The sequence below is a fragment of the Tenrec ecaudatus genome, chromosome 2, assembly GCF_050624435.1.
Source record: "Tenrec ecaudatus isolate mTenEca1 chromosome 2, mTenEca1.hap1, whole genome shotgun sequence".
Classification (NCBI taxonomy): domain Eukaryota; kingdom Metazoa; phylum Chordata; class Mammalia; order Afrosoricida; family Tenrecidae; genus Tenrec; species Tenrec ecaudatus.
In genome coordinates, this window is record NC_134531.1 from 196,649,761 (window position 1) to 196,662,201 (window position 12,441).

Here is a 12,441-nt window from a genome sequence, read left to right on the forward strand (position 1 = left end):
TTCATTTGGAGTGACCTTAGCACAATTTTGTATGGCAGTCACTGAATGGTCTTCTCCTTCTCCCCTCCAAGCCCCATCTTGAGAAACTGAGCCCAGCTGATGGGAGATTTCATCTGTTGAAGTGATTTGAAAGATGTACTTTAAACCCCAAAGCAAACTCACTGCCATCAAGTCAATACTGAATCCTGGTGACCCACTGTGGACTTCTGAGACTGGAACACTTCCTGGGCTGAGAAAGCCCAGCCTTCACAGAAGTGCTGGTGGGTTGGAAGTGGTGACCATGCAGATCGCTGGCCAGTGTGTAACTATTCCACCATCAGGGTTCCTCTGCATGCATAAAAGGGGTGATAAATGCTTCATTCAGACTAGGCAGGCTCTGTACCTAATTGCTTGAGAGATTGGATGAGATTACCTGTCTCTAGAGCAGAAGCCTGCCTTCTCAGTGATTATCCTTATACTAGTGGAACCATAAATTATTTGTCTAACTTCACTCAGCATAATGGTTTGCATGTCCAGCTATGTCATGCTGTTTTTTTTAATTATTTCATTGCTCTTTTTAGGGATGCCTAGCATTCAATTGGACTCTAATATCTTCTGTCTTTTATGTGGAAAACTATTCCCAGTACTTTCCTTAGAGCCCCCACCACTTCCTTGTTCCTGAGACTATAAATGATGGGGTTTGACATAGGAGTGAGAATGTTGTAGAACAAGGAGACAGCCTGGCTTTGCTTTGCTGAGTACATGGCTGGAGGCACCATGAGAACAAAGATGCCTGAACCTAGATAGAGAGTTACCACTGTGAGGTGGGAGGAGCAGGTAGCCAGGGCCTTCTTCCTACCCTTCTTGGATTTCATATGGAAGACAGTCAGGAAAATGAGGCCGTAGGAGGCCAGAATGAGCCCAAAGGGAATGAGGAAGAACACTATTCCCGTGACAAACAAAGTCATTTCATACACAGAAGTGTCCTCGCAGGAGAGCTGCAGGACAGCTAGGAGTTCACAGAAGTAGTGGTCAATCTCTCTGGAGTCACAGACTGATAAATGCATCACATATGCTGTGTGGACTAAGGAATCTAGAAATCCCACCGTCCAGGAGGAAACAGCCATGTGCAGGCAGACTCTGGGGGTCATGATAACTGAGTACCTTAGTGGGTTGCAGACAGCGACATAGCGATCATAGGACATCAGAGTCAAGAGGATACATTCAGAACCTGCTATAGTCACGTACAGCAGCATCTGTATCCCGCAGCCTACCTGGGAGATAGTTTTCCTGTCCACCCAGAAGTCAGTGATCAACTTCGGAATGCTGGTGGTGGTGACAACTAAGTCCATGACAGAAAGTTGGCTGAGAAGTAAGTACATAGGCGAGTGCAGTCGAGAATCTATGCAAATTAGGAGGATCAAGGTGGTGTTTCCAAAGAGAGCAGTGATGTAGCTTAAAAAAATGAAGTAAATAAGGAACATGATATTTCCTGTGTCATGGAATAATCCACGGAAAATGAAGTCTGTGGTTGAGGTGTCATTTCCTCTTCTCATGTTGACGTTGGTGTTGAGGTTGTCTGAGGGGAACCCAGTTAGAGTGTGAGGGATGGGAATTCCTCATGGCTTATTGTTCTTAGACCAGATAGCAAATACTCATTGCACGACATTAGCTTTAATGCCTTTGCTTAATATTTAAATAGGGTCATTTATTAAAACAATCAAGTATCAGAATCAAAAAGGTCAAAATATTATGCTCTCTGTGTTTGAAAAACTCAGTAGCTTGGTGGCCAAGAACAAATAATTTCTCTGAGCCTCAGTTCTGTCATCTCATGGCCATTTTTGTTAACATAGTGAGTTTATCATCATGTTAATTCAAATTTAATCTTCCATTTCTCCAATATATCTTTATTTCTCTCATAATAATTGTACCCCATTTTATTCTGGTTCAGTTCTGTGAGTTCTTTGAAATCAGGATTAAAATTCTCTTTTATTTTGTCTTTCCCCAAAGCATGCCTCCTAGCATATTTTAGATGTTCAATATCCTGCACATCTACCTTTCAAAGCCATATCTTTTCTTAGAGAAATTTAAGTAATTGTTATTTTGGAGAAAGTGCAATTATTTAATTTATGACATAATATAAAATTATCCATTGGCTAAATTGTTTTAAATGTACCAATTAATTTGGCACATTTGACCGACTTATTCAGTAACATTTCTCACTGCTGATAAATAAGTATAACTTTCATAAATTACAAATATTTAAATATCCTACACAATGATTAAGCATGTAGAATGTATCACATAATTTGATTAACTATTGCAATGTTAATTTAAAATGAATAAAATTATGAGTGAATCAGACCTCAATAAATGTAACGTATTCCTTGCTACAGAATCATGTTACCGTGTGAAAGCGTGGCATTTTTATCCCAGTGTCTACTTCTGTGATATAGTCTTATCTTCTGGCTTGCAAATAGGATACTGCTTGAATTATTAAATTGCTTGTATGGATAATAATATAATTCTTTTCTCACCGGAATAATGAACCTGAGTCCTAATTTATGTGAGAGGGCAGAAACTGAAAAGCTCACATGTAGACTACGAAGGTCTGAATGATTAATGAGTGTGTCCTATGAGATTATGGTCCCCTGACTTTAATTAATTTGAATTTCAGAATAAATACACACATGGGAGTTTTTGAGAAAAATATGTATTTTCCCGTTTGGATTTATTAACTCTGCACTTAACATTTTTCCCTTCCTAGAAACCAATACATATAGCATTTTTGTAACCATACAATGCTTTGCATTAGTGAGCCATATCAGTGCATATATTTTAAGTACCGTATATATTCATGTATAAGCACAAATATGTGCTGAAAAACTCGGTTTCGGCTTATACATGGGTCAGTGGTACCCCAGCGAGGTGTAACATTTCGCTGGAGACCCCAGGTAATGGGACGAGCACCTGTTATCTCGCGGGTGATTGCCATTTCTCCACTGTTCATTCAAAGCCCCGCTGACACTGCAGGGCCTTGAAGTTTGTTTACTCACATCTAACCAATCAGAGCCGTCCTATGACATGTATCTTTGAATAAGCATTTTAAAGATCGTGTGTGAGGATGTGGCATGAATGGATGTCATCTGGTCAAGCCCGACTAACAAAAAGAGGAAATCTCATGAAGCCTGACATACAGATAATAGCAAAGTGGATTCGAGATGCATGGGAAGACATTCCAGAAGACATGTTGAGATGTGTCTTCCAGAAATGTAGTATTAGTAATGCTATGGATAGCAGTGAAGACTGCATTTGTATGAAAATGACAGCAGTGATGGTGATGACGGCGATCTCAGTGAGGACAGCGTCTATGATGACCTCACACCAGCTGAAGCTCTGCATTGGGATATGGATGATGATGAGGAATCCAGTTTTGAAGGATTTTAACTCTTTACATTTTAGGTGGTTGCTGATAGAGCTCAGGGAATAGTACACTTAAGGTATCATTGTTGATACCTTATTGTTTTTGTTGAACCTATTTTCCACTTACTGTGCTGGTTTACTAATGTTAAATGACTTCTTCTACTTTTATTTATGTTTTTTATTTTAAATAAATATTTAAATACATTACCCCACTGATGTCACAATTTTTAGTAATTTTATTTTCATTTGTTTTGATTACTGAAACTCACCAATAGCTTCTATATTTTCCACCCTAGGCTAATACTCAAGTCAATCAGTTTTTCTGGTTTCCTAGATAATAATTAGGTACCTCGGCTTATACTCAGATCAACTTATATTTGAGTATATACGGTATTTATTTTAATTATATGAAGACCTACCATGTCTAGGATTCAGTACCTGTCTGAATATGCATATTTTTGGAAGTAACTGAAATAGATACAATCAGTTGGATAGACACATATCGAATTGGAGAGTGAAATAGGGAATATTTCATTTGGAACTTTGGTAATTTTACATTAAGTATACATTTATGGCCCAAGTTGACTGCTTTGGACATTTACATTATGGAATAAAAATAGAGAATTTATAGTTGTTTAATTAAAGTAATTGGTTGAGTGACACAAATATGTGCAATGTTAAGATTTCTCAGAACTAAATTGCACCTTCGTACAGTAAGAAAGTCAAGTAGGGTCTATAAGTTCACTTAGTGATATTATGGAGAATATTATATAGAGACAGAAAGTGCCATCAAAATAAAACAATATCTGTAGACAAAATAATATTAAAGGCAAATGATTTTTAAAATCAATTTTATACTCTACGAATTTCTAATTATAAATCAGAATATATGATAGGTAAATATTTTGGATAGAGAAAAATATTTACTGGCTAGTGAAATTCACTGGCCTTTGAGCAGTCAGAATAATTTATTTATCTCTTATCAAGTAATAATTCTCTGAGGATTTACTGTGAGCCAAATGGAGGGTGAGCATGATAGCAGGAGAGGAGGAAGGTGAAAGGAAATAAAGGAAAGACATAGGAAGCAAAAACGATTTACAGAGGGATAATGTCAATATGTTAAGTATTAAGGTATCATGGGCTTTGGGCCTCTATGCAAGGCCTCCGTTAACATAAGAACACCTTGTTTTGATAACCTGGAACTCTGATACTTTCCTGACAAGATCACTGAAGACAAAATGGGTGTATAAGCAAATGTGGTTAAGAGAGTGGATAGTGCCTGGCAATAAAAAAATATAGCCTCCGGGATCTTAAAGACTTTAGGTTAAATAAGCAGCCATCTAGCATGGAAACAAATAAGCCCACAGAGAAGAAGCATACCAGTATGTGTGATGGGATCAGGTATCAAAAGATGCAAAACAAACAACTCTATTGATGAGAGGGGTTGGAGTGGAGACTCGAAGCCCATCTGTAGACAACTGGATATGGCCCCGCAGAAAGGTTATAAGGAAGGAATGATTCAACCAAGGTGCAGTGTAGCACCACTGAAACATACATCGTTCCTCTAGTCCCTGAATGCTTCCCCCGCACCCTACCTTGACCCAGCTCTACCTTACAAATCTGGCTAGAATGGAGAACATCTATTGGCACAGATAAGAGCTCTCAACACATGGAATTCAAGACAGATGACCCCCTTAGGAACATTAGTGGGAGTAGTGATATCATAAGGGTAGGGGGATTGTCAGGGAGGGGGAAGGGAGAGAAAGGGAAACTCATCACAAAGTTGGATATATAGCCCCCCACGAAGGGGATGAATAACAGAAATGTGGATGAAGGGAGACAACAGACAGTGTAAGATACAAAATAATAATAATATATGATTGATCAAGGATTCACAAGGGTGAGAGTTTGGGGGAGGGAGTAGAAAAAAGAGGGTTTTTTTTACCAAGGGCTCAAGTAGAAAATGTTTTGGAAATGATGATGGAAACATATGTACAAATCTGCTTGATAAAACTGATGTATGGAATGTTATTAGGGTTGTAAGAGACCCCAATATAATAATTTAATAAATAAATAAAATAAAATTAAAAAGGCATAAAATAGTTCTCTGAGGCAATATGTATAAGTACCTTGTAAACACTACCAGACAATTCATATGTAAGTGCCTATGGCCAAATATTTAGTACTCATATTAATTCTTGGACTGTGTTGATGTTGGTTCAATTGATTGTCTAACAATTTTACTTAAAACCCCAAACCCTGAAATTGTTATAAATAGATGGAAGATTCCCCCTATGCTTTTTCTTTATAGAGCAACAAAAACAGGTAATTCATAAACATGGCAATCTCATCTTACACGTCAATAATTGTTAAAATACTGATGATTAATAAGATACATTTACCATGGGAAGTCAAATGTTATAAAGCTAATCAGCAATTTTACACTGTTAGGAGGTAGCTTGATGCCAAGACTTACAGGGCATCCTCTCCTTGAATTGTCATCCCCACCCTTTCTCAAAATGGGCACCTCCTTCATTCTCTTATCACAGCAGTGTCTCCTCTCCACTAAGTATTTCCAACACGAAAAAACAATATCTTATATAATGCATCTTAATATAAACGATTTCCATGGACTATTTATCTCCACATTTTAGAAAGGTTTCGTAAAAGAATCTCCATAGTAGCACACAACATGTCACTTTCAATTTCCGTTCCATGACATGGTAAAGTGATTTAATTGATAAAATTCATCTTGCTATAGTGGTTGTGCTTTCAGATCAATGACTAGGTGGACCACATAGACTGAGCGTGAAAATATCTGCTTTGCCTGATGGGTCTGGGGAAGAGAAGGTGGGGAAAGATGCTGACAGGACTACATGATTCAGTTATGAGTGATTGTTAACAGAGTTAGTGGTGATTGCAAAATCTTGTAAGTCTAATGGGTCGATTTCCCCATCTTGTTGGGTATAGAATGAATACTCGCAGAAGCAAAAGTTGAACAACCAGGAGTGGAGTGTGGCCTTATGATCCTGAGATCCCTCCTAGAGTCAAGAGACAGGGGATTGTGACACAAGAAAAGTGGCAGAGGAATGGCAGCAGCAGAACCAAGAGCCAGAGGACAAGAGGGAGCAGTGGGCTTCTGGGTCTATGGGATGAGTTAACTTGAACTCATCAGAAGTCTTCAGGAAGAAGAGATTCTTGCAACTAAGAGATTAGGGGAATCTAAATTTGCTTACCCATAGAGCTAGAGTTGTGCCTTTTCAGATTGTGGCTCATGGCAGAATGGCATGTGCTTTGGTCATTTATTGGCATTGCAAAAAAGAATGTTTTTGTAACATTGACTGAGGAGACCAAGGCATCATATGGCTTAGAAGTCAAGATGACGTGAGAGGTCTGCCTGCAGGCATGGCTGGGAATAAGCTCACCTTTAAAAGAATTGTTCCCTGAGAATTTTTTTTACCCTGAACAGTAACCTGTTAACTTTTCTAATTAACCTCACATTCATGTGTATGGTCTGCAAATTCTGGGTGGCCATTGCAATGAATTATCAATCCAGCAGAGAAGTAGTACGGCATGGGAGGTATGGTTGTTGTTAGAACTGGTAAAGAAGGGTAGAGGTATGTCTGACATCCAACTCATTGAATTTGCCTTGGACTTGGGAGGTTGAGTCTTCTTCCCCCTTGTGAAGTCAGAGATACTGAGATAGAGCTTCCACACTCATCTTTCCACATCCATGCTAGTCATATTTAGCATTCTTTATTTTTAACATTTTATTAGGGGCTCATACAACTCTTACCACAATCCATACATATACATACATCAATTGTATAAAGCACATCTGTACATTCTTGAACTTGATTGCCAAACACATTATTTTATTCTCTTACTTGGCAGCACTAGCTCTGTTGTCTACTAATTCTTCCAGAAACTGTTTCCTCTTGGGTTCTGGATTACTCTACCCTTCTGTGTTCCTCCAGCCTCGATTTCAGATCATTCACTGCCTCTTGATGACCCCTACTAAGACGTTCAATTTTGGGGGGGCTCATGAAGAGGCATTGTGATGTAGATGCTCTGTGTTGGGCTCTTAACTACATGTTCATTAGTTTGAAACCACCAGCCTGCCAACAGCACACATATAAGGTTCTCTGCTCGTCTAAAGATTCAAAGCCTTGGGAATATGCAGGGTTCACTCTGTCTTAAAGGGTCACCGACAGTTGGGATCAACTCAATGACAGTGAGTTCCTAGTTTTATCCAAATTCCCTCTTCCTAGCTATATGATCTTCATACTGTTCTCAATTTAATTGGTAGCTTTAAGTAGTTATATTGCATCATGAGTAATAGTCAATTACTTAAATGATCCTTCTGACCATAGTCCCTATTGTGATGTGGTATAAATTCTAGCCTGTATGCTTGTGGTTGTGATCTTATTCTGGAGTAAATCCTCAATCAAGATTAAGGTGGAATATATTAAGTCTTCTTATTAAAGTAGTTCTCATCCTTTCTAATGCCACAACCCTTTAATATAATTTCTCATGTTGTGGTGACTCCCAACCATAAAATTATTTTCATTGCTGCTTCATACCTGTGATTTTGCTAGTTATGAATCATAATGTAAATATCTGATGTGCAGGATGTATTTTCATTGTTACCAATTGAACATAATTAAACATAATAAAGCATAGTGAATAATCACAAAACAATATGTAGTTATATATTGTGAAATATTTATGTGTTTTCCAATGGTCTGAGCAACCCCTGTGAAAGGGTCCTTTGATCCCCAAATGGATCGTAAGTCACAGGTTGAGAACAGCTCTCTTATTTAATGGTGTGACTAAAGTCACCAACCCTTTGTTTTCCTTGGGGATAGCATCTGCTACAAGACAAAATCCCCACCTCCATCAAAACTTCTGTGACCTCCACTTCTGGACTGGACTTTGGTAGAAGCAAGAAGACTTGCTTTGACTTTCAGGCATTTGTGTCTTCTGGTGCTGGAGTCCACATTTGGCTAGTCACTTGCTGACCTCTGATTCTTGGTATTCCTGATTCACCTCTTCCACAGCCTTGGGGACCACATGGGCCCCTTCAGACAGACATCTGAGCTTTGGAACTCAACAGCACCCATAACCATGTCAGCCATTTCCTTAAAGTTTTGTGTGCTCTGTAGGATGTGGCAGGGAATTGCAGAGTACAGTGAGATGGGGGAATATACTGAGGGGAGGAGTGTGGCTTCAGGGACGTGTAGCTGTATTATGTCTTGGGAAAGCCAGCCACTTGTAATATCTTTAATTGATACTTCCTTGCTATTAGTTTGATATTAATTCTTCTAAATGAAATTGTTATAACAGAACAACTCTCATATGGTTGTCTCCTGTCCTGATATCTCCCCAAAGAAACAGACAAATGTTTGTACCTGGCTGCTTCATACCTGTTATCAAAGTTAACTTGGGCACAAAACAAGTATTTAACATTCAGCAATATCTTATTCCTATCATAAGATTTCAAATGTTAGTAAAAGGTCACAATCAAGGGGTACTCCTTAGTGCAGTCTATCTTTCCACCCTCATTTATAGGTAATTAGCAAAGTCTTTGACTCCATGTTAAAAATGTATTTCCATTTCAAGTCTTCCTTTGCTATTTATTATAATTTTTTTCTCTCATCCATGCCTCAATTATTTCCTTTCTGTCATACCTCAGTATGTTGCTAAATTATTGGTTTCAGATAATTTTTGTTTGTTGAAGAATGGGAATTGCAAAACACTTCATTATGCTCTTGAGGAACCTGTCCATGGATCAAGAGGCATTTGTGTGAACAAAACAAGGGCGTCCTGCATGGTTTAAAACAAGGAAAGGTGGGGGACAGGGTTATATCCTCTCACCATACTTGTTTAGTCTGTATGCGACACAAAGAATCAGAGAACCTGGATTATATGCAGAAGAATGTGCAACAGCTTTGAAGGAAGACATATACAGCCTGCAATATTCAGATGACACACTTTGCTTGCTTAAAGTGAGGAAGACTTGAATCACTTGCTAATGAAGATGCAGGATGTCAGCCTTCAGTGTGGATTATGATTCAACATAAAAGAGATCAAATTCCTCACGAGTATTATTAGGTAGCATAAATGGAAACAAGATTAAAGCTGTCATAGACTTCATCTTTCTTGGATCCACAATCAATGACGATGGAAGCATCAGTGAAGAGATCAAAGATGTGTTTCATTGGGCACATCTGCTGCACAAGACCTCTTTACAGTATTGAAGATCAAAGACGTGACGTTGAGGACTAACATGCCCCCTAGCAATGGCATTTTCCACTGGCTCATATGCACGTGGACGTCAACCACTGAGTAAGAAAGACTGAAGAATTGATGCATTAAAAGGTGGTGCTGGAGAAGAATTTTGAGAGTGCCCTGGAGTGCTGAAATGACAAACTGATCCATATTAGAAACAGTAAGGCCAGAGTGCCCTAGAGGCAAGAATGGCCAGACCTCGTCTCACATACTTTGGCCATCTTATCAGGAGAGACCAGTTCCTGGAGAAGGCTATCGTGTTTGATAAAGTGAGGGGCAGGGAAGGAGGGAAGTCCCTCAAGAGATGGATTGATAAAGCTTCTGCATCAAGATGGTTAGGTATAGAAACAGCTGTGAGGATAGTACAGTACTGTACAGTGATTTGTTTGTTGTGCATAGTTTTGCTTGGGCTGAAGCCAACCCAATGGCACCTAAGGCCAGCAACAACGACATGCCCAGCCGAGGTATTGCTGGATCACATGGGATTTGAATTCAAATTGCTGTCCCACTTGTTTTAGGTGGCACCATCTCACTGTCCAACATGCCTGTCCATACTTATAGACCAAGTTTGTAGTGTATGAGAGTTTCAGTCTCACTGCACTCTGTCAGGCAGTCATTGTTTCTGTTAATTTTTTAATTGGGCTACTTTTGTGCAAGTGATAGCTCATTTTTGTTTTGATATGTACCTTCCAGATAGCTCGTGAGTTTATTTTCATGTGTTTCTTAGCCATTTGAATGTCTTTATTGGTGAACTGTCTGTTCACTACTTTGCCCTCCCCTTGATAGGTGCATTTGATTTTCCTTGTTCAGATCTTTCAGTATTCTATAGATTTTAGAGTCTACTACTTTGTCCAATGTGTTATTGCTGAAGATTTTTTATCAGTCTGTGGGCTCTATTTTTACTCTTTGGATGCACTTGACTGGCTTATTTTCAGTTGGTCCCAGTCACTCTTTGTCTTCTGTTTTGTGCTTTTCTTTCATTATGCTAAATAGTATGGCTATGTCATGTAACATGGCTCTTGAATTTGTCCTTATTTTGTTATTGATGATGCTTATAGATATGGGATTTCCACCTGGGGTGGGTTGCTTATCTATTGAATGTTCTCCAAAATGGCTTGCCCCTAACTTTCTCTCTGTTTTCTTCTGATTGTTCAAGAAGGATGTGCTCTTCATGCAATGAGTAGACCTTTCTGAATGCCCCCTTTGAGATTACTTTTGTATTTTTAATTCTCTCCCATTGACCTCTGTGACATTTATTAATACTGGGTTGTGCTGTCTGCAGCGACTATGTAAGATGTTTAAGATTAGAAATGAGAAGTCTCCTACTTTATACTTCTTCTTTTACCAGTACCTTTCTTTTGATAGGGTGATTTCACTTTCAATAGAATTGATTATTTGTTTTTCTATCCCCTAAAAAATGTTGTTGAAATCTGGATTAGGATCGCATCAATATTTTGTTTGCTTTTTATAGTCTTTTGCATTTTGCATGTCTGGTGAGATTCATTCCTAAATTAGATATATTTCATCTTTTGAGTGATTATGATACAAGGCATTTCCCCCCACATTTCCTTTTTAGAGTATTATTTATTAGTGTAACATAATCAGTCCTATTTGTGTATCTTGATCTTCAATCTGCTTGTGTTAGACCAAGCTGACTAGAGAAATAAATCCAGGGACATTTATGTTTGTGTAAGAGAGAAATCTGTATCAAGAAAATACCCTAGCCCAGTCCAGACCAAGTCCACAAGTCCTAAACTTCTCCATAAACCCTATACTAGTCCATAAATCTCTCTTCAGACTTATCGAACTATACGCAAGAATGCAGAATTCAGGAAGATCAAAGGCTTGTGGGTACAAAGTTTTGTAAATCCAATGGTGGTGGATGCATCTATAGGGTTCTGGCTGTCATCAGAGTGGACTGAAGTGACTTGTCAACAAGAAGGTTAGGAGAGAAAGAGAGGAAGTTTACAAGATCCTTCTCATGAGAAGATCACAGCCTGTGATTGACAGGCTAAACTCCATCTCTTCGCCCTTCATACCTTCAAGTTGACACAAGATTATGTAACTATTGTACTGCCACTGCCACTTTGTGAAATATTTAGAGTCAGTTCAGTAATTTTCTGGCTGAATCTTTGGACTTTCTATGTATGATATAAGATCGTATATGCAAATAAAAGAGCTTAACTTCTTCTTTGCCAATTTGAACATCTTTAATTCCTCTCTTTTGCCATAGCTTTGGATATTATTTCAAAGAAAACATTCAAAAGGGGTTGTGATAAAGGACATCCTTATCTCCTTTACTTTCACAAGGGAACTTCGAAAATATTTCTTTCCATTGACACTAATGTTATTTGTTGGTATTGTATTTCTGCCTTTTTTGAACTTATGCCTGGTTGCACAGTGGTTATGCATTGAGCTATCAGCAGCCAAGATTGGCAGTTCAAAACCACCAGCAACTTTATCCCTTAAAGAGTTACAGCACAATCTCAGAAACTCACAGCGTCAGTTCTACCTGTCAGACAGTGACACTATGAGTTGGCATTGATCAGATGGCCAAGAGATTGTTGTTGTTGTTTGCTTGTTTTGCTTTTTAAAGTATGTGGTAGAAGCCCAGGTGGTGGCACAGTGGCAATGCGTTGGGTTGTTAACTGCAACTTTTTTGTTCTTTCTAAAGCTGGTGAAAGGACCCAAATATCATACTTTAAAATTTCTTATCATTTAGTTCTAACACCATTTCCTCCTTACAAA

At 38.5% G+C, this 12,441-nt stretch overlaps 1 protein-coding gene across 1 annotated transcript; it reads right to left on the reverse strand.

Annotated features, from left to right (window-relative positions):
• Positions 1–584: 584 nt before the first annotated feature.
• LOC142440280 (olfactory receptor 2M5-like) lies at positions 585–1,535 on the reverse strand. The gene has a single exon (XM_075542759.1). The coding sequence runs from the start codon at positions 1,533–1,535 to the stop codon at positions 585–587; it is 951 nt and encodes a 316-aa protein (XP_075398874.1).
• Between the last annotated feature and the right edge of the window lie 10,906 nt (positions 1,536–12,441).